General features: G+C 32.6%; 1 protein-coding gene across 2 annotated transcripts; it reads right to left on the reverse strand.

Annotated features, from left to right (window-relative positions):
* Nucleotides 1-8,354: 8,354 nt before the first annotated feature.
* LOC143076167 (uncharacterized) lies at nucleotides 8,355-17,978 on the reverse strand. 2 transcript variants are annotated; one of them, XM_076251857.1, is made up of 2 exons: nucleotides 17,808-17,978; nucleotides 8,355-10,550 (listed from the first exon to the last, which is right to left on the reverse strand). In XM_076251857.1, exon 2 carries the CDS (start codon nucleotides 10,457-10,459, stop codon nucleotides 8,930-8,932), a length of 1,530 nt encoding a protein of 509 aa, XP_076107972.1. In that variant the 5' UTR covers nucleotides 10,460-10,550; nucleotides 17,808-17,978; the 3' UTR covers nucleotides 8,355-8,929. The 2 variants fall into 2 exon arrangements, with proteins under 2 accessions (XP_076107972.1, XP_076107973.1); XM_076251858.1 differs by lacking the exon at nucleotides 17,808-17,978 and adding an exon at nucleotides 16,310-16,331.
* Between the last annotated feature and the right edge of the window lie 9,944 nt (nucleotides 17,979-27,922).

Consider the following 27,922-nt stretch of genomic DNA (forward strand, 5'->3'; position numbering starts at 1 on the left):
ACCTTCTATTTCTGTAAACTTACCAAAATAATATCACATGAATTATCCCCCTACGCAAAGCTGTCTTTATCCATTTTTTTTTGTTATTTTAAAAGACAAGCTTGATTTATGTTATCATCAATTGGTCAACGGCGGACGGTGTAAATAATCTTTAAAAATGTAATAGCTAAGCAGATAACTGTGACGATACACTATTACAAAGTCCACAAGCGAATCATGTATTACTTTTTAGGCATTTGATTTTAAATAAGACTGATGGAACAAAAATACAATTATTTTTGCCGTCTAAAAAATTCATCAGAAATATATTTGTATTGTCTGATGAAAGTAATTACACGTTATAGTTCCCTTGATAGTTCATAATATCACATGTACACGTATATACCTTCAAATTGCTGTTGTTTTTTTTTCAAAATCACGACTGGTCATACAGTCAAAAAATCTGAAATCGCTTCTAGAATACAGTCAGTTCTAGACTGATCGTACAGTAATTTATTTTGGGATCCTCAAGGAAAACATATTTTTTTATGGGAAATACGAATATTCTACTTAAATACGAAAAGAATATTGAAACAGTATATATTTAACTGTAAACTGATGCAAATATTTGCAATACAAGATTATTTGCTTTGTACTACGAGAGCAAAATTGTCCATCAATTTCACTTTTTTCTACCAAGTTGATGTGATGCACACGTATATTTTATATTCTAATGCATGTTTTTGTTACAGTTACTCATATTTATGATGCTGTATATACCTTGAAGATATTCAAAGCACTTTGTAGATATAGGAGTAAACAAATGATGAGAAAAGTTACCGTAGGCAAAACCGTCCTGTTAGCCAGTTGGAAATCATCGCTTCGAAAATCGCGACTTCCGGATAGCGTACAGAATAGTATCTACACTGTGATATATATATATATAAGAGATTCAAATTATATCAAGGACTCCCTGCCCTCAGTCTTAGTGACTTTTTTTAAAAAGGAGCCTAACTTGCAAGTGTCCCGTTTTGTTTCAGGATTGAGGATATGTTTTAATTTATCTATATCATTTAAGTTATTGTATTTATTTTCATTTAAAAAATCTTTTCTTAATTGTTCATTTATTTTACATTTAAAAAAGAAATGAAACTCATCATCTAGTACATCACAATGTGTTCATAGTCTTAAATCTCTGGGAATTTTCCTGTATCTACTAATGGCCAACATATGTGAAAAAATCTTTCGTATTTTTGATGACACAATTCTGTCCTGGTATAATCATATTATCAAAAGAGTAAAATTTATTATTTTTCATTATCGTTATTAAAAAGAATCAAGTGATACTCGAATCAAAATGCACGAAAAATTCAATTATGTTTTGCAAATTTACAATAGTATACGACTACTGGTATGTAACTAGTTTTTGTTTAAACATATTTATTTATAGTGGATTGGGAAACAAGTTACTATTGCAACTTTTATAAGTCCATTTCCACTTTGCGGGTGCCAGTGCTGCCTTGTAGCGGCATTAGCCTATACTCTTTTTTCAGAATTTTACAAGGGTGTCTTTTACGTGCAAGAGATATGGCTCTCTCTCTCTCTTAACATAGGGTCAGCCATTATCGCCCCCTTCTGACGGACTATCATCGTTTCTCAAGACCATACGCACAGATAGTGTCGAGGGAAGGCCGAAAATTCAGTCCCTGAAATGTTCTCCCAGAAGCGGGGATCGAACCAGGAACCATTGTTTTAGTAGTCCGATGCACTAACCACTGCACACCAAGTTTTAAATTTACAGTTTACTCAAATTGCAAAAAGGGAAGCTAGAATTATTTTGAACGAATACGATATTCGTAAACCATCTATTTAAGCAATCTGGAATTATTCTCGTTACTAAGAGAATACTTTACAACAAGTAATTTTTAATTCAGTATAAATCCCAAAATGAAATAGCAGCCATAACAATAACAAATCTTATGATTAATACAAATATTTAACAATTTTTATTAAACTTAAATAGTCACCGCAAAAAGTGTGAAATTGAATATGTCAGCAGCTTTGGAGTAGCGTCTAAGATACAACAGGGGTTGATTCCTGATGAAGTGTTTTAGATTTTATTTTTCCGATGATCCGATTTAGATTCTGTCCACTGTGTTAATCAATTTGATCCGTTTCGATAAAGTCAACGGATTTTACATAGCTCATACGGTTATTGAGATAATTGGGTAACACACTACTGAAAATCAAACTTTTAGGGTATTTAATATTTTTATTTTCCAACCGATATGAATCAGTCAGGATTCTACTTCGTCAAAATTATCTCCCCATTACGCCAGTTCAATTTTACAATCGTAGAAGCCATTGTAGGGATGACGCGCTGCAAATTTAGCTCTTTAAAACCGATAAATGTATCCACATAGCACCATTACAATCCGTATATGTCAGTTGTATTTTAAAATACAAAAGTACCTACTAGCAAATGAGCATCAGTTAATGTTCTTGTCTGCATTTAGTCAACTTAAAGCTATTGTCTGATCGGTTGTCAGGTGGAATTTTCGAAAGTTCATAAAAAAAAAAAAAAAAAAAAAAAAAAAAAAAATCTAATTGAATATTTCGTGGAAGGGCAGACTAAAAGATTTCAGTGATTGAAGACTATAAACCCTAATTATCACACACAAAAAAGATTTTTTTTACGAAGATATGCATTTTCAACATCCTGCTTAAAAGATTTTAGTAAGAAAAAAGCTATTCTAACACACCTACTCTGTTTTTGTAGTTCATTAGAAAGGTATTTCACTTGACCCATATATAATATCTTCTAGTACTATTTTTATATGTTATAAAGTCAACATGTAAATAGCCTTGATATATGAAAATGATAGAATCTGAAGCGAGAAGATGTATCAAATACTCTTGCTTTATACGTTTTGAAGACAAAATATTCAACTCAAACACGCCCAAACATAAAAAGGTGCACTCGATTTTCTCTTTTCGATACAATTGTTATCCTTTTTGGGGGCTTTTTTTCATGAGTCACATAATGGAAGGGCAGACACGAAAATTACTGAACTAATAGATTGATCTGTTCTCCGTCCGTGGTAAAAAAAAAAAAAATCGGAGGTTATGCATTTTCTGCATCCAACTTGATAATAATCTTTATTGCAAAATTACACCCATAAGGGTCAAGCAATACAATCAAACAATAATTTTATACAATACAATGCAATATAATGAAATACAATGTAAATTAAAATGTCAATTGTTCTTGAACAATTGAGAGGTCTTTCCTTTTCGAAATGTAAAGTACATGTTCCAATAGGCGTAGAATGCATTGAAAAGCTCTCAAACACACACAAAACCGTTAAAAAATGACAAAAACAACAAATTCGATAATTTGGACATGACCTTGACTTTTGACCTTGTAACCTTTGTGAAGGTCATTGGTCCACAATGTCATTGTAAAAGACCCCATGGGTCTAGGACTTTTCGTTCAAGAGTTAAAGCTAATTTTACCTTTTCAGAAACTGTTAACGGGGGTTATACCCCTTAAGAATATGTCAAATCCTTTCGGTCAAAATGTAAAAAAGTTGTGCCTCAGTCACCTAAACATTTTTCACTGTTTACTATTTCTCTAATATTAACCGTTTTTGAGATATATTTTTAAAAAGTTGAAAGGTCAAAGGTCAAGGTCAACCTTAAAAACATTTAAAACACACTAAAAAATCCTTAAAATAAGGTCAAAAACACATAATTCGCTATTTGGAACATGACCTTGACCTTTGACCTTGTGACCTTTGTCAAGGTCATTAGTCCCCAATGTCATTGCTGAAGACCCCATGGGTCTAGGACCTTTGGTTATATAGTAAAAGCTGATTTTGTCTTTTCAGAAACCTAAATCAGGGGTTATGCCCCTTACAGAAAGGTCAAATCTCTTCGGTCAAAATGTAACAAAGTTGCGCCTTAATGACCCAAACATTTTCAATTATTCAAAACTTCTGTAAGTATAATGGTTTCTGAGATGTTCTGATAACAAGGTGTTAGGTCAAAGGTCAAGGTCAACATACACATTTGACCTTGAGGTATTTTTCATAGTCACATGAATTGATGATGAATGGTGAAGATCCTAGGTGTCTACGACTTACGGTTTCTGAGTTTTGGTGGCCAACCGACACCGGTTAATTTTAATAGGGGCATAACCCTACCAATGAGTCGTTGAATCTTTTCGATCCAAATGTAACGAAGAACCAGGGTCTGGTCCTGAACAAATTTCACCCTTAGTTTTTTTTCTACCTATTACGGTTACGGTGTTGGAACGATAACAAGGTTTTTGGGTTTCGGAGGGATTACTCCGAACGGACAAAATATTTCGACTCACAGGGTGAGTTCCGGATAGGTATTCATGACACCGATACAAAGTGTGAACATGAAAGCGACAAGTCTTACGGTTACGGAGGCTAACTTCGTCAAAGTTTGGCGGAAAAAGAATAATAATAAACAGAAGAAATACAGTAAGGTCTTTCCCTTTTGAAAAAGGAAAGACCTTAATTATACAATGCAATACAATGAAATAATAGAACATTAAGCGTTCAATTATAAATGTATATTAAAAACACCATCATAACCTTGCCTGACACGGGTCTGACTCCCTCAGTTCTAAAGACTGTTTAATGAAGACTCCAATATGACAAACAAGTTCAGGGATGGGGTTTAGAATGTGTTTAAGTTTATTGAATGCATCAAGATGTTGAAAAAATGGTACATAGTCTTTTAGATAAGCAAAAAGATTAGAACGCAAAGATATGTTAATGTCACAATACAAAAAGAAATGAAATTCATCATCTAGGGCTTCACATTTTTTACATAATCTTTGTGCTCTGGGAATGTTTCTGTACCTTTCTAATTCAATGCCTAGGGAATGATCACTTAGTCTAAATTTTGAGAGTAACTGCCTATGTATAAAATTATTGCAATTTAAATATTCCCCAGACTGACAATTATTTTTTAATTTCCCATAAAGACAAAGTTTGGATGAGGAATCCATTTTTGAAAGTTTATTTAAAGTATTTTTTTCATATTCCTCTGAAACACACTTTTTTATTTTATATTACATTTTAACATGTTTTTTGATTGTTTAAAAGGTACATTATTATTAGAGTAATTTTCTGGGTTTATTTTCATTTCTTTAAATTTTTTATCTGCAGTATCAAGAATAAATTCCTTCTGAATATAAATGTATGTTTGTTTGTAGTGATTCTTTAACCAGGGGATTAATATCATTACAATTAACTTGATAGATAGATACCCATGTCGTCGACTTGATATCTAATTGATCTGCTTTACTATGAAATTATAGATAAATTGAAAACTTATGCAAATGGTGTTTTTAAAATAAAACACTTCGTAATTGAGCAGAAAATTGTCATTTCATTTGTTTCTATTACCTTTTAAAAAATTTGTTACTATAGTAAACATTACAGTAAGCATTTATCGCCTTCTCTAACAAAGAGTTTCGATTATTTTGTTCTATTTCAACCGGATTTCCGCCTGGAATTGGGTCTTTTGCATATTGTCAGGTTCCTCATTTTCATCTCTTTAAAGAAATAGAATTAAAATCATTAACCGTGTCCAAATCCGCACTGAATAAGGTTTTTGTGCTGACAATTGTTTGTCCCTCAACGGGACTTGAACCCTCACTATTGATCTTATCCACTACAGGATATCAGTGATCACTTAGCATCATGTCCAGCGCTCTCGACCACATCAACGGCGAATATAGATAGACACGAGACATGTGTTTCAAGCTTGAGATTGATTGATTGATTGTTGGTTGCTTAACGACCAGTGGCAAATATTGCATGTGGACGAGAACAAGTTAACAATAAGTTATAGGGCTTAAGGGGTAGTTGTCACCCTGGGTACTCCATCAAGGTACCCAGGGTATCCCTTCAGCAATAAAAGGTAGGTCTTGTAAAAGAGGCCCTCCGGGTGATGGTCTGTGAAAGGAATGCCACTGAAAAACGCGAGTATATTGGATAACAAAGAAAATTATGCCTTGCAACAGGCCACATAGGGACCCCCCAGAGAGTTGTTGCAAAGGTTCTTAACGTGCAATGAGAGTGGCACTCTCTTAACACGAGGCATCAGATTTAACGTTTCCATTCTGACCGGACATGGTTGCAATTTTGTACATTCCGCACAGTCAAGTATTTAAATATTATTTATATCAGTAAACACAATAATTTGATTTTAGAGAATAAAACTAAATGAAACTGTTACTCGTGTGTGTAATCCTTTTTTGTGTGTGTCTTTGACCAAAGATAATGTGTCATGAACTAAATTGTAGTACTTGTCGATCATCTGTTTGCATCGCACGAATTTTGGTCTTTTCCTGACAAAACTTGTTTACTTGTAACTTACTTTATTGTTGAAGAATGAATGTTTCCCGGTTTTTTTTTTTTTTGTTTTTTTTTTATTGTCGCAAGATAAACTTTAAAAGATATTACTAGTAAGTGAAAAATTAGACAACCGCAACAGGTTAATCGCTTTCAGTCCGAAAAAGATAATAGCCACCCATATATACTTTTAAAGCTAGTAAAAATTATTTTTAAAGAACGTGCCATATGAAATTTACTGACCCTATGTATATCGCTTTAGGTCACTAGCACACTATATAACGAATTCATCTTGCCGACTTTCTTAACAGGTGGTATTTAGACTTGTAGCCATTAAAGTGACCGTTAGTATTAAGAACCTAACGGGATACGACGAAGTCCTAAATCCTCAATCGTAAGGCCTGATGGCACACATTGACTAAAATGAACTGATTCACTCCAACGTGCATTAAGCTTACCGTATGTTTCTCAATGTGCTTTTAAAGCGTATGTGCTGTTAAAGATTTGGCAGTATCACATCTGCCAGTTCTGTCAATATAATTTGCCACTGTTCATAGTTTCCATGGTTTTCATCTTTTAACTGATCTTGCCCTCTAAGTCTTATTAACATTGTAGCTAAATACTGGGTTCGGATCCCGACCTCTTTGGATATTTGGTGAAACATATCTTCTTGTTCTTTCTCGTGGCAAGGGCATTCCAGGGGAATGCTGGGGTGTTTTTGGTGGCGTTTGTTGGTCTACCCAGTTAGTTGTAGTAGATTAGTTCTTTGTAGCCAGTTCTTCGTTGGGCTTATATACTGAAATGTCTATTAGTTGGAACCATGATATTCTTTCTGTCAATATAATTGAGGTCTATAGCTGGCATGTGAGTAACTGATAGCAGCCCTTTGTTCATTTATGTTGATCATTGTCATTTTGCTAATTTCGTCTGTTACCCAATCTAATATCGGATTTCTTTTTTCACTCGAGTTTTACTGTGCGTATTGCTACATATATATGTGTTTATTCTACATTGGCTATAGGTATAAGGTGTTGTTGAGATTCACAAAACATGTTAACCCGCCGCATTTTTGCGCATGTTTCCATGTCAGGAACCCTTGGCCTTTGTTAATCTTGTCTGTTTTTTTTTTTTTTTTTTTTTTTTTATTTGTTCATTTATATGTTCCAGAATTTTTGTTTAAGAACCAGCTGAAGCCCGCCTCCGATTGCGGGATTTTCTCGCTGTCGGTTGAAGACCCATTGATAGCCTTGGCTGTTTTCTTCTCTTTGGTCGGGTTATTGTCTCTAACATATTTCCCGATTCCGTTCACAATTTTATGAAGTTCAACTTATATTAGCACACTAGCCGCATTTTACACTGTAACAAGAGGCAGACAAATAATATTTTACAATGGCGAACGAGATAGGTACAGTATACCTAATTCTCTGTATACATGTACAAGTACTCATTAGTAACACGTGAAAATCATTCAGAACTATAATAATGGGATTAAAGATCGCCAGTCGAATAAATGTAGGATTTATTCACACATATTAGATATTTCATCAGTTTTTTGTGAAAATTATTAAGTTATAACATTACATAACAAGAATGTGTCCATAATACACGGATGCACCACTCGCACTATCATTGTCTATGTTCATTTGACTATGAATTTGGGGTCAAAACTCTAATTTTGCATTAAAATTAGAAAGATCATATCATAGGTGTACTAATTTTCAAAAGAGAAAATCCTACACCCTGAGTCAGGTTTCAGCTGCCTTTTTATAATTTTTTTCTGCTTTTTTTAGTTTCTTTATATACAGTACTTTTTAATTATACCATTTTTAAAAAACCTAAAAAAAAAATTGTATTTTAAAAGCAGAGTAGCGAACAGTCATCCTTAAACCTTGTTTCGTAAGACAATTTCCACCACTATGCCGGACCATGTGCATTTGCGACCAAAATATGATATATGAAGCGAAAAAAATAACTGCTGAGAAGATAAATACATGTTTATATATGCTTATATGAATACATGCAATATTTATATATTCAATAGTTAAAGTACACAGGAATCATTTGTTATTCCGCATTCTGTTAAATATTACGTTAATACGCTGAACAAAAGACGATAATCTATGAACTGCGAATCTTACAAAAGTTTCCACTCAAGATTTTCTAGATTAAATAATAAAATTGTTTTTAAAACTTTCAGTCAAGCACTATTTATCGCAGATTGTTTCTTTTAGCCATCGTGTCAACATACAACAAAGGCTATTTATTTGATATGTAAAGCGGTTATTGAATAGTCAACGGAGAACACCCATTGTGTTTACAACATATCATAAGATAATCTTAGTTCTGTTCAATAACTTTATCCCTGTTCTAATTGTATGTATGAAGAGTTTCACATTATAGAACAATAATTTAGCATCGATATAAGAAAAGGTAAAATTTCATATAAATTTATAGATATATCAATTATGATTTTTTTTACAACTTATGCAACCTGTTCTTTAACAAACACATCTTGGTATTTTATTATTGTATGAATGGTATGACCTGTACACAATTCACGATTTCATTATAACAACATCCTCTTTCTTCTGCGACATGTTTGAAGATAATCTGTCAGTTTTGTTCTGATGTTTGTCTACATATCCTTTATTTGAAGAGGGAATTGCATAGATCGTTCCTTTTTGTCCACGTGTTATAGGTCTATATACTAATGAACCATGGACGCTTCGTGGCCTAGGATAAACCTTTTCAATAGGCCTCTCAATCGTTGACGACAAGTTGACGGAGCGCCTCATGGGAACTCGGAGTGAATGGTGCGGTAGTGTATGATGTGTTCTTGTAGTCGTCGTGTAAATTGCATGCGAATTGCGGTCTCGTAAACTGCCTTGCAAACTAGAATCGTTACTGAATGTGTTTACATAGGCTGATCTCGAACGTATTTCACGGGGAGCTATCTTCCCTCGCAAAACTACATCCTCTTTCCATGTTTCGTATGATGTTGTTGAACTTCGGGGAGAAAGTTGTTCACTATCTACGACATTTATTACAGGATTTTCTTTGGAAACGTATCGGCGAACATATGTTTTGGGCTTTATCTGTGTTCCCGAGTTCCTGTAATCAGGAACGACCACTTTGACCTCGCTTTCCTCGGAGTTAAGAGAGTTTGTTGTTGTATCGAGGCTTTCGATTATATTTTGGTTCTGTTCGTCGTCAGTGGAGTCATCGTCTACTACTACGGCCTCTATTGTAGTTCTAGGTTCATCCATTATTGCTACTTCTATTTTTCTGTCATTATGCACTACCTCATTTTCATCTCCATCATAATACACATCTGTATCAATGCCTGCAGAAGTCTCAAGCATCAATTTGATTTCTCTAAGTTCCTGTGATAGATCATCGAGTTCCTCTCGTAGACCGGTTTCTGTGAAAGAATTGGAAAATTCTTCCCCGTTGTGATCAGTATATCCGACTGTTTTTTTCCTATTTACAGCTTCATATTTGTTGTTTGTTTTACTTATGTTTTTCTCATTTGAAGAAGCTACATTGGAGTTAATGTCTGTGTGCTTAGTTTGTATCCCACCATTTTGATTTGAACGAACGTCTTGCATATATACATTGGTATGAAGCTGACGTTTATCCGTTGGATGATGCTTTGAACGAAGCGTCCAATTTCCACTACTAATTTGTGTAAGTTCTAAATTATTATCTTCACTGCTTAGTGTTCTCCTCAAATCTTTAAAGCAAGAAACAAAGAGACTGGCGTCTGTGCCACTTTGGCAACTGACTGCGACAACGCGGTATTTTCTTCTTTGGTCTTTTGTGATAAATAGCACACACTGTGGATTATACTGATTAACTGTTGTAAAATAAATATTATCAAAGGGCACGACATCCTTTAGTGTTTTCCCTGACATTAACGACGAAGTGGTCACTTTTACACCTTGATTTGATAGATGGAGCTTACATTTCGTTCCTTTCCCATGTCTGACCATGTCCGCAACTTGTCTAATAACATAGTCGGCAACTGTGTCATCTTTCCAACAGCCTAGATAATTACACTTTCTCTCTAAATAAACCCCTTCCATGTGGCAAAATATTGTCTTCACAGATGATATACACGTATGATAAATCTCACCATAGAGTAAAATCCACAATATTAAATCTCCGTCTTTTTACCTATAATGAAAATAATAAAACTTCTGAAAGATTTTTAGCTACATATACCTGAGTAAATTTACATTTAAATTAACGGTTGGTTGATCTTATAGATTTCATTATACCTTACACACATCCACATTTTTTTAATAAAAAAGAGGCTTTCATGGGGGTTAAAAGATTACCTCAAACAAAAACATGTATTGACAATATTAGATAAAAGTACTGAAGTACTGTTTACTAAGTAAGGTAAAGACCTGATGGATGGCGAATAAATCATTCAGTTTACCCACCTCTCTACAGACTACAAAAAGAAACTTTCATTTACTTTTTACGTTAAGTGTTAACCATTTCAGTCATGCTTAAGCAAATACCGTATTTAACCATTATTCAAGTGACTAGATTCTGTGAGCACAAAGGATCGAAATGGACAACTTAAAAAAAGTTAAATAAAGGCATCAGTAGTATACCGCTGTTCGGAAGTTATAAATCGATTGAGAGAAAACAGATCCGGGTTACAAACTAAAACTGAGGTAAACACATCGACTATAAGAGGAAAAAAACGAAACAACAGAAACACTGAAGTGGCAAAAAAAAAAAAAAAAAAACGACAATGCAACACACACAGATAGGATAACAACTACCATTTTCCTGACTTGGTAGAGGACATTTAAAAAAAAAAAATAGTAGTGGGTTGAACCTGGTTTTGCGGCTAGCCAAACCTCTCGCTTTTATGGCAATGTTAAATTTAACATTAACATGACAACATTAAATGACAGGACAACAGTACTAATAAACATTCAGGACAAAGAAATAAACATTACAATAGGACATTTCGACATACTAATAGTTATCAAAGGTATCAGGCTTATAATTTAATATACCACTAGAACAGAACCGTGAAATTGCGGGCATTAAAGCTTGTGAGATTTTGTGTCTGGAGAATTTCAGTAAAAGATTTCATATCTGGAGAATTTCAGGAAAAGTATCAAAATTCAAAGGTACTTGGAAACAGTTTAATTCCTCTCCCTTGTTTCCAATGTCCGTTACTTTTTTCTGTTAAATTCCATCATTTTCGCGTTTCTATATACTATAAATGATGTGTAATTGCTATTAACTATGAATTTCTTCTCCTAGACGATCACTGCTATATATTATTTGGAGAGTCTCTATCAACACAGAAATTATTGTCCTGTCCTTGAGTACTCTTATGAAATTTATGTGCAAGTTTAAAATCGGAAGTCCTGTTTGACTTACATTTAAAAGCGAAATTGCGGACATTTTAATAAAAGCTTATTTGAAAGTATGTTTTAATATTTTAGGCTGAATTTTTGTAAAAAAAATTATGTCTGGAGAATTTATGAAATGATATCAAAAGTTACATGGAGACAGGACAATATTTCTAGGCCCTCTCTTTTTTTCAAAGTCCGTTATTATTTTGTTTGCTGTTATATCTCATTATTTTCGCAATTCTGTATACTTTGAACATAGTTTTACGTATCTTTATTATAAATATTAAAGTGAATTTAATTTTCTATTAACTATTAACTCTATAAAGTTTCTTCTCCCTGGCGATCACTGCTATATTATAAAGAGAGTCTCTATATATAATAGTAGTATATTAATCATAGTATACATGGGGATGATGCAGATAAACGTGAAAATAATTGTCTTGTCCCCGTCCGAGTACTTATGAAAATTGTGTGTAAATTAAAACCGAGGTATAATAATAGTGGTTCTTACGATATAAAAACCACGATGTGGACAACGCTCTGATTGGCTTATTTATTTATCTTTTTTTTTTTATCTATCATACGAATGGTTATCAATGTTAAAACCGGTAGTCATGTCTGACTTAAAAGTCGGTTTGATGACAGAAACTCATATAGAGAGTCTCTATATATTCTAATAGTATATTAATTATAGTATACATGCAGATAAACGCAAAAATAATTGACCTTTCCCCGTCCGAGAACTTATGAAAATTAATATGTGCAAGTTAAAACCGAAGTATTTTAGTAGTGGTTCATACGATATAAAAACCACGATATGGACAACGATCTGATTGGCTTATTTATTTTTCAGTTTTGTTATCTATCATACGATTGGTTCTCAATGTTAAAACCGGAAGTCATGTGTGACATAAAAGTCTTCTCGTTTAATAGTATAAATACGTGCGTTTTGTCTACATTACACCCACGAGTGACGTTCAGATCAAAATAGTAAAGAAAGCCAAACAAGTACAAAGTTGAAGAGCACTGATGACCCAAAATTTAAAAAAGTGGTGTCAAATACGACTAAGGTTATCTTTGCCTGGGATAAGAAAATCCTTAGTAATTAGAATAATTCTTACTTTTGCAAAAGGTAAATTTATAAAAATGACCCTAAAATTGATGTTCATGTCAACACCGAAGTGGTGACTTACCACATAATAAAAACAAACACGTAAAACAAAAAACGAAAGCACATAAATGTGTTTTACACTTTATGAAAACCGGATAATGCAATTGTTTAAATAAAATCATAATAGATACCAGGATTGAAATTTTATATTATCCATTTCCCGTTAATTATTCAGTGTAATCCTCTCATGACCAATTCCAACCAAAGTTTGCTTGAATGTTGACTGAAACTCTCTCATTTGGTTAGTAGATGAAAAAAAATGGCTTTGATAATGATTGGCCAATAACCAAAGATCTCCTCCTCTGAATCTCAATTCTAATTAGTTATCAAAGCCTTAAGGTACCAGAATTATAATTTAATGCGCCAGACGCGCGCTTCGTCTACAAAAGACTCATCAGTGATGCTCGAATAAAAAAATATTAAAGCGGCAAAATAAAGTACGAAGTTTTAGAGCATTGAGGACCATACATTCCTAAAAGTTGTGCCAAACGCAGCTAAGGTAATATATTCCTGAGATAGAATAGCCTTAGTATTTCAAAAATTCTAAGTTTTGTTAACAGTTTTAAAAATTACAATTATTAACATATCAATTAATAACTCAAGTCAACAAAGATGTGCTGACTACTGGGCTGGTGATACCCTCGGTGAATTAAAACTCCACCAGCAGTGGCATTGACTCAGCGGTTGTAAATAAACTCATCATAGATACTAGGATTGAAATTTTATATTTACGCCAGAGGCCCGTTTCGTCTACAAAAGACTTATCAGTGACGCTCGAATAAAAAATTGTTAAAACGGCAAAATAAAGTACGAGGTTGAAGAGCATTGAGGACCAATCATTTCTAAAAGTGTTGCAAAACACAGCTAAGGTAATATATTCCTGAGATAGAAAAGCCTTAGTATGTCAAACATTCTAAGTTTTGTTAACAGTTAAATTATAATTATGAACATATCAATGATAACTCCAGTCAACACAGATGTGCTGACTCCTGGGCTGGTGATACCGTCTGGAAATTAAAACTCCACCAGAAGTGTAATTGACCCAATGGTTGTAAATAAACTCATCATAGATACCAGGATTGACATTTTATGTTTACGTCAGACGCGCGTTTCGTCTACAAAAGACTCATCAGTGATGCTCGAATAAAAAAATGTTAAAAAATATAATTTGAGTTTAAATCCTTAATTAAGATGCAAAAATTCAAATTATTCATCTACATTAAAATTTTAAAGATTATAGAAACTGATATATACAATTCAATTATCATAAAAAAGTGGCCATTTTTACCTTCTCTAATAAATTCAACTGGATATCAGCCTGTTCAAAAAAATGGATAGTATTAATAAATTGTAGGTTTACAAAATATGAAGTAAAATTCAGAAATGGAAACTTATTTAATTCCTAAACTTATGGAAAAGAAAAATATTACAAAAAATGAGAAGTAGCCATTACAATGTACTAAAAGAGAAACGACTGTGTTCATCCTGTAATACAGTGGAGGATGCAACTAATTCTATTTTATAGTGTAAAATGTAATTAAAACTTAAAGGTTGCTTTTCTGGAAAAGTATGAAATATAATAAAAATTTTAATACAGGACACGAAAATGATAAAAACACGTATCTCATCTGTTCATCAAACAGGCATTTAATTTGAAGACCAGGGACTATAAATTTATTCACAAACGTCTTGGTTCAAATGTATTTATATATGAATATGTTTTCCCTGTCCGATGTTTTTTCTATCTATTGTGATATATATCTTCATTTTGACACAAATCTCGAAGATTTATATGACATTAAAGCAAGTGCATGTGTGTTGTAGTATCCTTGCAATACCATCCCCATTAGAGCGTTTAGTTGCCATTAAAAACATCCAAAACGATCGATCATTTTAATAAACGATTAAGTAAAAGTAATAAAGAATTTGACATAATTTGTCTTCATAATATATGAGCCGCTTCATGCAAAAAAGGTACACAAAGTGTTTTAGATTAACTTTACAGAACACGTTGTTAAAGTTGGTTAAAATATTTTGAAAACGATTTTAATACGTAACTAGAGGCTCTTAAGAGCCTGTTTCGCTCACCGTGGTCTATGTGCATATAATATATATTAAACAAAGGACACAGATGGATTCATGACAAAATTGTGTTTTGGTGATGGTGATGTGTTTATAGATCTTAATTTACGGAACATTCTTGCTTCTTACAATTTTCTCTATCTATAATAAAGTTGGCCCTTTAGTTACAGAGGAAAATATTTTGTAAAAATTTACAAAAAAATACCAAATTAAGAGGATGTCCATGGAAAAAACCAGGCAGTGGATGGCACATGACATATTTTGTTTTCAAAATTTTTTCATCTATTTCATATCACAAATTCATTCTTTCTTAAAGTTAAATTTGTTTTTTTTTTTATTAACTGCAACAAATAAAGAGAATAAAAAATACATAAAAAGCACTTAAAATTCATTGAAAAGGGGAGATAACTCTTCATTTTGTACAAATTTTTGTTGCATTGTCAGTGAACATTAAAATTATTTTCTGAGCCATCCATCCACTGTTGATTCAAAAATATCTTTGACATATATATACTTTGTATGATATAAACATTGCATTGGAACCAAAAAATCTGTGGGAAAAAAATTATGTTGTGCCACCCATATCATTATCTACTTGGACAGCCTCTTAAAAAAAAATGTTAAAAATTTACCTTTAAGGGCAATAACTCTTTAAGGGGTCAACTGACCATTTTGGTCATGTTGACCTATTAGTAGATCTTACTTTGCTGAACATCATTGCTGTTTACAGTTTATCTCTATCTATAATAGTATTCAAGATAATAACCAAAAACAGCAAAATGTCTTTGAAAATTACCAATTGGGGGGCAGCAACCCAACAACCAGTTGTCCAATCCATCTGAACATTTCAGGGCAGATAGATATTGACTTGATAAACATTTAACCCCTCGTCAGATTTGCTCTAAATGCTTTGGTTCCAGAGTCTTGAGCCAAAATCTACATTTTACCCCTATGTTCTATTTTTAGCCATGGCGGCCATCTTGGTTGGTTGACTGGGTCACCGGACACATTTTTATAACTAGATACCCCAAATGATGATTGTGGTCAAGTTTGGTTAAATTTGGCAAAGTTGTTTCAGAGGAGAAGATTTTTGTAAAAGATAACGACGACGACGACGGACGACGGACGCCAAGTGATGAGAAAAGCTTTTAAACTTGCTTTAGGCCAGGTGAGCTAAAAAAAAGTATTAGTAGTAAATTATTTTCAGAACATAATTGGAAAAATAAAACACTTGCGGGAAAATAGATAAAAAAGTAAATAACTGAGCAAAATCTAAGAGAAACAAATACGATTACCTTTCCCCAAATGTCCATTCATCTATACAGAAGTCAATGTCATTGGTAAACAGTGTCTACATTTAGAAAAGTTTATTCCTCATATACATGTATGTACATTTGTACGTTTGTTTGTTATTCTTAACCATATAATGCATTGTACACAACCATTTTTTTATGCGATTTGTTATTTATTTTCCTTTAGCTAGTCACAATCTTTATCACAGCTTTCTGAGGAGAAGAAAGTGTCCCTTTCCCCCTCCTAATCCCCTTATCAGAATTTATTGAAACTTTCTCAGATGATCTTCTACCATTGCTTGATTTTGGGAGCAGATGTCGTTTTTTAACGTTTCGCAATTCCCACTTCCTCTTCCCTCCTAAACAAAGATATGGATAAACATTTGTTAATGGTTCCGCTAAACCATATGTTTCGTATGCGATTGCTGCTTTCGATATTTAAGTATAATGTGACTGTAAAATGTGAGTCTATTTCAGATATTTTTTTTTTTAATTCAAATTTTTCATTAGATGCTATTTCTGGTTCTCTGTTCAAGTTTGATAACAATCCATGTCGGTTTACAAATGTACTATTTAAAACCAGGTTAATCCGAGAGGTCTGTACACGTAAACAGCAAGTATATATCTATCAGATTATACTGAAAAATGAACGAAATATTATTTCAAACTTTTGATCCGGACATAATTTCGTAATCATAAAATAAATTTGTCAAAGTTGCACAAATTCTTTGAACGTTTGACAAATCACACTTTAAATCAAGATATTATCTTCATATTAAATGCAAAAAAAATTAAAGCCTTTTATCTGTGAAATACGGAATATTGAGAGGGTTTTGTTATTAATTTGCTCTTGTTATCATATAAAAAAAACTGGTAAAATTTCATAAAACTCCATAAAGGTTTGAAGGAGTTCTTGATGACTGAAAAGGCAATACAAGATCAACAAAACAGAGATTTTGACACGAATTATATGCTGTCTACAATGTTGGAGAGTGTATGGTCTTGCTGAATATTCACATGGTATTTAGAGCCTCTAGTTTTAATCTATCATGGTAATACATAGCCTGTATCACTGTATATAAATATTGTAGATGTATTTATATGAATGTCATGTAAAATGCTGTATTTTATAAATATCATATTTGTTATATGTGTATGCCCTTCTGGGCACCTTATTTTTTTTCATACAGCAAGTTATTATGATTAAAAATAAAAAAAAGTACATAAATTTTGACTAGATGTTGCATCATCACAGCAATGATTAGAATTGGCATACTTTGTTGACTTGTTTTTTTATTCGATCAGAATGATTTTTGGACATTCAGCTAAACGAGAAAAAATGCAAGGACTGACGATGCTTAGACAAAAGAAGACATACCTCCTCCCCTTTGCACACAAACACGCACACTACTACTGACAAGAAACGTTTACATATGAGATGGACTAAAACTCAATTTATAAAGAAAAATTTGCAAGCAAGTAGATTAAAATAACACTATACCTTTTGTATTGCGGAACCCTTTCGACATCTTCAGTTAATAAGTATGTACCGAAGAATAACATACAATTTGTCACTTTTCACAGTCTAAATTTAAACGTCACACTAAAACCGGTTTGAAAATCTTAAATGTCAGTCTGGACCATTAAAAAATGTTTAATTTAATTGTGAGAAATGCACTTAATCGTCTTATACGGAATAACAATCATTAGTATACAACGATAAGTACTCGATAAAAACAAAATCGATTAAATCCCAAATAAATATAAAAACCTTTATATCAGAATAGACAGAATAATCTCTTACAATTCATGTTACACAAATATGTATTGTCGTCGACTAGGAAAACAAACAAAATGAAAATATGTATTAGATTAAAGGGATGGTTATTAGTGGTATTAGAAAATGAAAAATAAGGAAAAATTCTCTTCTAACTTTTACCAAGGTAACCTATTAACAAATATTCATACAATGTATAGCTCGACTTTTTATTGTCTTTCATTGTCACAGGTGAGCCGCATTTCTCTGTGTATTTAGTGTGAAGAGAAATCCATCTACATGTATGCTTCAAATTATATAGTACCTGTAAAATGTGAACGTCCTAACAGTGAATTATAGTAAATATTAGTATGTCCTTAACCTCATAGTTTCAGAGGATTGTTTCCTCGAAAGCGTTCATACTTTGTAGGGTTGACTTTGAAGGACCCTTTAATGCTTTTTATACAGTTCATACAGTTTGTGTTTTACTCACCGGGCGTACAGTTTTTACAGCTTTGTTTACATCATCGTCTTTTAGTCTCTGGTGGATAGTGATCTCATTGGCAATAATACTACATCTCCTTATTTTTAGATTCTGTATCAATCGTATTGATTTTCTCTCTGGTCTGCTTTCGTTTGACTGCGACCGTTTTACATCAAAATTTCATAATTTTCGATCCATGGATCATTTGTTTGACAAATATAAAACGAGTTATGGAACTTTGACCATTGTTTGCCAAATCTCTACGAATATTTCAAATTAGCAGGTTTGAATATTGGTCATTTGACAAATATATGTTGTGAGTTATGGAACTTTATGATGATCATGTTGCCAGTGACACATTCTTAACTTTACCAACCTGAGCCCAAAGTGTCGGAAAGCATTCATAGTTGAAGTTTTATCAAGAAAAGTGCCTAGGATGAACCATTTTTTTTTCTTTTCAATCACTGGGTCCATAAATAAAGGCAACAGTTTATATACCTCTTCTCTGGTTGACTGATATTACCAAAGAGTATAATCAACTCAGTAGTCAGTGCTTCGGTACTGAAATGATATATAAAATTACCTTTCTCAAATTCCCGTTGACAATTATTATCATGACCCTTTTAATTTACGTGTCAGAACAGAATAATTTTGTCCTTTTCTGAGCTGAATTCAATCAAATGCTTCTTTGACATCGATGGTACTCCAACTGTTATGTATCCTTTTGCCTAGACCACTCGACTAACTACGCTATAAAATAAGATATTGTATGATTTCCAATGAGACAACTCCTCATCAGATGTAGTCCAGCGTTAGTCGAGTGATTTGAACCTCAGCTTCATCTAAGTTTATAACACAGTACATAATGTATGGTGGCATATTACATGAATTGCAGATCACCTATTTTCGTCAGTCGTAAAGAATGAAATATGTTGACCTTTTTTCTTTAAACTGTAAAATTTTATTTCAGTTTATGTTGTTTACATGAGAGAAACCTCTCTCAATATCTTTTTATCCGGAGTCCCAGGTTTTAAGTGACCGCAAAGTTCTGTGTATATAACTTTGTCACAGATGAAATATATCTGCTTAATTCTGATTGCTGGGCTATAGGGAATGTCTTTAGTGTAGTAATTTGGATGACAACTTTATAGAGGAAAACAATATTGATATATATATATATATACAACTCGTCTAAACATCAATCCAACAATGTTAGATCTGTAAATTTGCTTTCGCAAATTTTTTGTTCTTCCCTCGCCGGGATTCGAACCCATGCTACTGAGATATCGTGACAGCAAACCGCCTGCACTGTAGCCGTCCCGCTAGACCACACGACCACCTGGGCTTCATAAAAATGAAGCTTTCGGTGGCCGGGTGTTACCTTTCCACGTAAGTTTTAATCTAGCGTCGTACTACAGTACATGATATATAAGGCATGGAGATGTTATTTTTACAGATCAGCTAAATTATCTATAGTAAACGATCCTACAAATTAATGTAAAATACAGTCACAGAAAATAATTATTTATAAGTATGTCTGAGCCAGTGACAACTCTACAACAGATTTATCCATCGGATCACCAGCAGTGATGGTGATACATGGCTGTGTACATTATGTATATACAACTCGTCTAAACATCAACCCAACAATGTTAGATCTGTAAATTTGCTTTCGCAAATTTTTTGTTATTCCCTCGCAAAAAAATCCTCGGGATTCGAACCCATGCTACTGTGATATCGTGACACCGAATCGCCTGCACTGTATCCGGTGCGCTAGACCACACGACCACCTGGGCTTCACAATAATAAAGCTTTTGGTGGCCGTGTGTTACCTTTCCTCGTCAGTTTTAATCTAGCGTCGTAATACAGTACATGATATATAAGGCATGGAGATGTTATTGTTACAGATCAGCTCAATTATCTATAGTAAAGGATCCTACAAATTAATGCAAGATACAGTCACAGAAAATAATTATATTTATAAGTTCGTCTGAGTCAGTGACAACTCTACAACAGATTTATCCATCGGATCACATATATATATATATATATATATATATATATGTGTGTGTGTGTGTGTGTGTGCATCGGCTTCCCATAACGACCTTGTCAATGTGAATGTATCTTCACTTAACAGTATAAAGACATGTGATCATAGAGGGATCAGAATTTTATTAAAGGCTCAATATCAATAACTAGACTATCAAACTACCCTTTAAAAACAATCTATTGTACAGAGGTTGGAGACTTATAGCGCTAAAGAAAACACACACAATCAAGTTTTTTTTTGAAGTTATGCATTTTTAAGATCCACTTGTTAAAGCTGTCGTCAAGTGCTCCTAGTGAAAACATGTTAGATCAAATTGACCTAGTATATATTTCATTCTATATTAAGTAATGTGCATTTTTTTTGTATAAAATCCACATTTAGCCTTAATCCATCAAAAATGATAGAATCAGAAGCGAGATGATGTATCAAATATGTGTGTTTATATGTAAGACAGACAGTCAACCCAAACATAAAAAGGTGCACTAGACCTTCGCTTTTCTATGAAATTATTGTCAATTTTTTGGATTTTCCCCCAAAAAAATGAACTGTCACCGGGGCAAAGATGCAAACTAATGCTTTTCAAAAAAAAAGGTCAAACTATATTTTCTGCGGGTTTTCTTTTCAGTGGAAATAAACTCATCATAGATACCAGGACTAAAATTTTACAATTACACCAGATGCGGGTTTTGTCTACAAAAGACTCATCAATGACGCTCGAATCAAAACATGTTAAAAAGGCCAAATAAAGTACGACGTTGAAGAGCATTGAGGACCAAAAATTCCTTAAATTTTGTCAAATACAGCTAAGGTAATCTTTTCCTGAAGTACAAAAGCCTAAGTATTTCAAAATTTCAGTGTTATGAACATATGAATGATAACTCAAGTCAACACATAAATGCTGACTACTGGGCTGGTGATACCCTCGGGGAAATAAATCTCCACCAACAGTGGCATCGACCCAGTGGTTATAATTTATGCTTTAATATGCACAAAAGAAATCCATTTGTTTTTGCACGTACCACTATTGACTATTTTATGAGCATTAATTTGTCTAAAATTTAAAAGTTTTAAAAGATCTCAAAGCTCCTTACTATAATTTAGGTAAAAATAAGTTTATAAGATGCATAAAATCCTAAACTATGCTCCTTTATTAAGCTTTTAAAGCCCAAAGTTAACAGATGTTGATTCAAATATACATGTATCAATTTGTTGTTTTTTTTCACCTTCTCTCACAAAGAGTCCAATTTCTTTTCCACCTGTTTCGTGTTACCTAGTTTGATATAACTGCTTACCCAGTTGTTGACCTTTTTTAATTTGCCGAGTCGTAGTAAGTATGAGCTCAATGCATGGTAATTCCTAATACAGATTTGGGGCGAAAGGTTTTACTCGAAATTGTAATAGAACCAAGTCATTGACGAGTCAAATCGTTTCCTTATTGATTTCCCTCCACGATTGCGTACCTCTTAACCAACCACTTCACCTTTTAGCACTAACGAAAACAGTCTTTTTATCAATACATCTTTTTGATTTATTCATTAAGAAGCTTAATTGTCCAAACGTTGTAAAACAGTGTATGGGAATGACTGGAACAAAATGTGGTGGGTTAAAAAAAAAAGTTTTATGTTTACAAAATCTCACAATTTCCATACCTACATGTTGCTAGACCTTCTTTGTCGTAAAAGAGAAATACAATTGAAAAAATTCTTAAAGGTTCCACGGAACCCAGTGTCTCACCTACTTTTGCTGTTAATCGCAGGCTCAACAAACATGAGGGGGAAATAATAAACATAAACTTCTTGATACTATCTTTTGATTGCAAGAAGCTTCTTTCCAAGTTTGGTAAAAATGTAGGATGGTTTATGAATCCAATAAATGTTTTAAAACGTTAACTGCAGACTGTATGTAATGTTAACAGGAAGGAAAACTAAGTCCATTCATAAGAATTATAAGGAAGAACGTGAAATAAATTTCCGTCTTGATACTAGATTTTAATCATAACCAAATTTCTGTCCAAGTATGGTAGAAATATAAAAAAGATGTGGCATGATTGCCAATGAAACAATTCTCCACAAGAGATCAAATGACACAGAAATTAACACCTATAGAAATCCAGGATAGTCAAAGAAAGTTATCAAAATTTTAAAAATTTTAACAACAGAATGAATGTAATATTTCCTGGAAGAAAAACTAAGTACATTTATAAGTAAAATACGGAAAAACAGGATTTTTGTTTTACATATTTTACCTCTGGATACTATCTTATGATCAAACAACATAAACAAGCTTCTGCCGAAGTTTGATACAAGTCCAGGATAGTCTTAGAAAGTTATTAAAAATTCAAAAACGTTAACCATAGAGTGAATATTTTAGGACACCACCGCCGCCGACGACGCCGATGACGGAATGTAGGATCGCTTTGTCTCGCTTTTTCGACAAAAGTCGAAGGCTCGACAAAAAACACACACAAACATCAATCTTTCAATAACATGACCACCAAATTTAACATCAGCACACATTTGGTAATGAGGGCCAAATTGTACATGCTGTTAGATAATATGTTTATCTATTGTACCTATGTTTATATTCTGGTAAAACCTTGATTAGAATCGACACTGGTTCTCAAAGAATTACGATAAATGATTAAATAAATGACTTGTCTCATCCGGTTGTTTTGAACCTTACAATTTTCTGTACTGACAACATTCATGTACAATTAGTATTGCAGAATGTATCTCAGTCTTCAAGTTGACATACAATATCCCAAAGATTTATTTTCCATATATATCGGAATTCACTTGTTATAGATAAAAGCAACAGTAGTGTACCGCTGTTCGAAAGTCATAAATCGATTGAGAGAAAACAAATCCTGGTTACAAACTAAAACTGAGGGAAACACGTCAACTATAAGAGGATAAACAACGAAACAACAGAAACGTTGAAGTGCAACAAAAAACAAAACGACAATGCAACACACACAGAAACGAATTATAAGATAACAACTGCCATTTTCCTGACTTGGTATAGGATATTTTAAGAAAACAATGTTGGGTTGAACCTGGTTTTGTGGCTAGTCAAACCTGGCGCTTTTATGACAACATTACATGACAGGACTACAGTACAAATAAATGCAAGAACATTGAGGACAGATAAATACACAAATAAACAATACAATAGAACATTTCGACTTGCTAATAGTTACCATACTTATGATTTAATACGCCAGACTCGTGTTTCGTCTACATAAAGCCTATCGGTGACGCTCAGATGAAAATAGTAAAGAAAGCCAAACAAAGTTGAAGATCATTGATGACCCAATATTCGGAAAAGGTGTCTGAAATAGGCTAAGGTTATCTATTCCAGGGATAAGAAAATCCTTAGTATTTATAACAATTCATACTTTTGCAAATATAGAATTATTGCCTACAAAGTGCTTCATTTTAATTTTGCAAACCAATGTAACCGTTTGGGAATATCTGTTTGACAGATACCACGGATACATAAAACCTATAACATCTTGATTATTTATAGATACATTTTCATTCTTCTACAACTCACCTATCAACATTCACCTTAATCAAGCTGTAAATAGTTAGTCCCAAAATATTACAGGTCAATCATTCCGTACTTAAAGTTTCTTTTTTTAATATGATTAAACAGTGGTATTCGTGTTTGGTTATACATGATATATAGCCCATTGATTCAATTGTAAAATATTACACAATGACAAAACAACCTTCTTTTAAAATTTCAATGAAAAGTTCAGAGAAAAATGTCTTTATATAACAGTGTGCACCAGGTGTATAGAAACAATTTCATAAAACTCTTTTCTAGTGAAGAATCAAAACATTATATGCACAAAAGTAGTCTTTATTATATAATATGTGATAATGACGCGAAACATAAATTAAATGTATGAACAATTCAAATTTAAGGAGATAGAATAGAAACATATGTTTAGAAAAAATGGACTATTTCACTATACAGTTAAATTTGACATATGACTAACCTACTGATGAAAGATGGTCAAAACGAGACAACGATAAGGGTATCGGAAAAAAAACAAAAAAAATACAAAGGCTGTTGTAATCACCCAGCATTTGATACTGACAAACTGAAATACAGATGTAAAAATAAAAATGAGCTTACAGTAAAAACTAATATACTAGTATGTCGATTGTTGTGATTTAGTACACATCTTTTTGTTATATTGCCATAGACATTTCCTCGTCGTTTTACTGATCAACGCGAACGTATTTCGTATAATTACGCGGATATTATCGAGTGCAAAATAACATTCCTTATCGCTTGTTTTATTCTAATTTCATCACTAAATATGCATGAAAATAATTTTAAGAGCATATATATATATATATATATATATATATATATATATATATATATATATATATATATATATATATATATATATATATATATATGATATGAACATGTTTTGTCATGAGAAATATAATTACATGTATATATATATCAATAAAAAATCATAGCTACCGAAAAATTGGATTAACGCATGTGGAAGAATATTATCTCAACAACGTTTTGCATAAAAAATTGGAAATTCAAATGCCTACTCCAATCCAGTCTATTAGAAAAACGAATTATTAAAGAAGAGTGTCAACCATGCATTTGCACTGCACTATCAATAGAATAGTAAAATAGAAAGAGTATATCAATGAATGAAAATTTCCCTGAAGATTTATTAAGATGATCTGTTTTATATATATATATATATATATAAATATATAACTGTTATACAAATATTAATTAAAGGGGCACTAACTGTCAAATTCATGTTCACCGACTTGAATCAAATAATCATATTTGGTTTATAAAAAAATAAAGCATTTATTCAAATTATAAAAAGTCTAAAATAAACAACATAGAAGACATAGGCTCGATAATTTGTCTCATTGTTTTGTGTGCATTTTGTCTAGTTGCCATCTAATCAACTATCGAGTTGACCACCGAAAATTGCCGATAGACATTTAAGCTATATAATATAGATAAAGATATAAATAGAAAACGAACGCGTCTTTTCTAGGTTGATTTAATTTCATATTATAGGAACCTGATGTTCAGTAGTTGTCGTTTGTTGATGTGATTCATAAGTGTTTTTTTTTTTCTCGTATTTTATACAGATTATACCGTTGGTTTTCCCGTTTGAATGGTTTACACTAGTTATTTTAGGCTCTTTATAGCTAGTTGTTCGGTGTGAGCCACCTTGAAGGCTCCGTACCTTAACCTGTAATGGTTTAATGTTACAAAATGTGACTTGAATGTATAGTTGTCTTATAGACACCCATTCCACATCTTCTTGTATCTATATTTAAAGTATATTTTAATCATGGTTTTTACCTGTATAACAATTAGTTTTTTTGGATCGAACCAGTCAATCAAATGATTTACCTTTGTTTCACTTTCAATGTTGACATTCTTTTCATTTCAATAACTTGACACGCACAATTGCAATATGTTCGTGCGTTATCCATCTTTAACTAAGGGGTTAAATAGAAGTTCATATGAATACGGATTCAGTGAGGTCAAATTATTCACTTGCCAACAAAATTTTACAAAATTGAACCATACCGGCTGCTAAAAGCGAATTATTATTTCTCTATTTCACTTTCATCTATGATTGATCATGACAATCCCTTTTTTAATTGTTTATATAACAACTGTCATATTCCTGACTTGGTACAGTCATTTTCAAATGTAGAAAATGGTGGATTAAACATGGTTTTAAATACGTAAACATAGTGTTTTAACCAAATGTAAACGTAAGCATAGTGTTTTAACCAAAGGTAAACGTAAGCATAGTGTTTTAACCAAATGTAAACGTATGCTTATGTTTTAACCGAAAGACATAAAGTTTAAACGAAATGCGAAACGTAAGCAAAGAGTTTTAACCAAATGTAAACGTAAGGATAGTGTTTTAATCAATGTGTATTTTACTGATGAGTCTTTTGTAGACGAAACGCGCGTCTGGCGTATATATAAAATTTAGTCCTGGTATTTATGATGAGTTTATTTTAAAATTCATAAATTTGACTGCATGTTAAAGATGCTCATAAACGGTATAAGCATTACAATAAACGATAATATCACACACTATCCAGGTGTTGCCTTCAACTTGACCTGCATGGAAATAAAGTTTTGTGCAAAGACCAAAAATCGTGCCGACATATTGAATAGTGTCCTATTTAGTAAGATCAATGGTTGACATACAATGTAAAAAGAATTATGTGAACGACACGGATGTCATTTGAAGAGCAAAATAGGTAAATGAATAGTTTTGGCATCTTCATGCATATACAATAGAGGATAATTAGGTGAATATCTGATACAATCAGCTGTCAAACTGGTAACAATTTCATAATTCAGGTTTTTCAAACAATTTAGAAAACTATTTACCTATATTATCATTTGAAGAGGGTATATACTTTCTATAATCTCCAGCTTTACTTTATATAGTCGTGTGCAGATTGCGGAAAACTTTATTAAAGACCAGAGAGACTCTTGATTGTGTTACACCAACAAATCCGTAATTTTAGGATGTAACGTACACATTTTTTTATTCCTATATTTTGCAATTATAAATTGAGCATGCTTTTTCATGTTATTCCACAATACAATGAAAGAAGCATAGCCTGCTTACTTACAGTAACTTTACAAACATTCGTGATTCGAAGTTGTTTATTTAGTTTTTTTGTATGATTGTTTGTACGTTTATATAGTATGTCAATATAGAATTATTGCGCTGCTACAAACATTCGTTTATTTTTGTTTTGTGTATGCTTGCGAGTATGATACTCTATTATGCCAATAAAGAATTATTGCGAGCTTACTTGCAGTTACTACAAGCATTCTTTGATTTGTTTATTTAGGTTTTTCTGTATGATTGTGTGTATGTTATTTAGTATGCCAATATAGAATTGTTGAGAGCTTACTTGCAGTTACTTCAAGCATTCGTTGATTCGAAGTTGTTTTGTGTATGGCTTTGTGTGTATGTTTATCTAGTATCCCAATTTAGAGTTATGTTTTTAAAAGAGCTTTCCTGTACTCGTTGTACTGTCACGGTATATGTGGATGTTTCGTTAGTCCACTGGTCTGATTCAGAATAAAGGAAAATAAGGAATAACTCTATATCTATAACAAAACAAAAATAACTAGCCTTTTCCGTGTTTGTCCTTAGTCATCGCCAAGACAACAATTATCTTAATATGTCATATCTTTTGTTTCTAAATTGGTTTTTTTTAATCTATTTTGTATGTGGTATTTATATACTTTAGTGGTAACTAACGATCTCTA

This window comes from Mytilus galloprovincialis, chromosome 5 (assembly GCF_965363235.1).
Source record: "Mytilus galloprovincialis chromosome 5, xbMytGall1.hap1.1, whole genome shotgun sequence".
In the NCBI taxonomy this organism is placed as follows: domain Eukaryota; kingdom Metazoa; phylum Mollusca; class Bivalvia; order Mytilida; family Mytilidae; genus Mytilus; species Mytilus galloprovincialis.

Excerpts from the sequence above, each read along its gene's own strand:
- LOC143076167 (XM_076251857.1), bottom strand. The coding sequence starts at position 10,459 with ATGGAAGGGGTTTATTTAGAGAGAAAGTGTAATTATCTAGGCTGTTGG.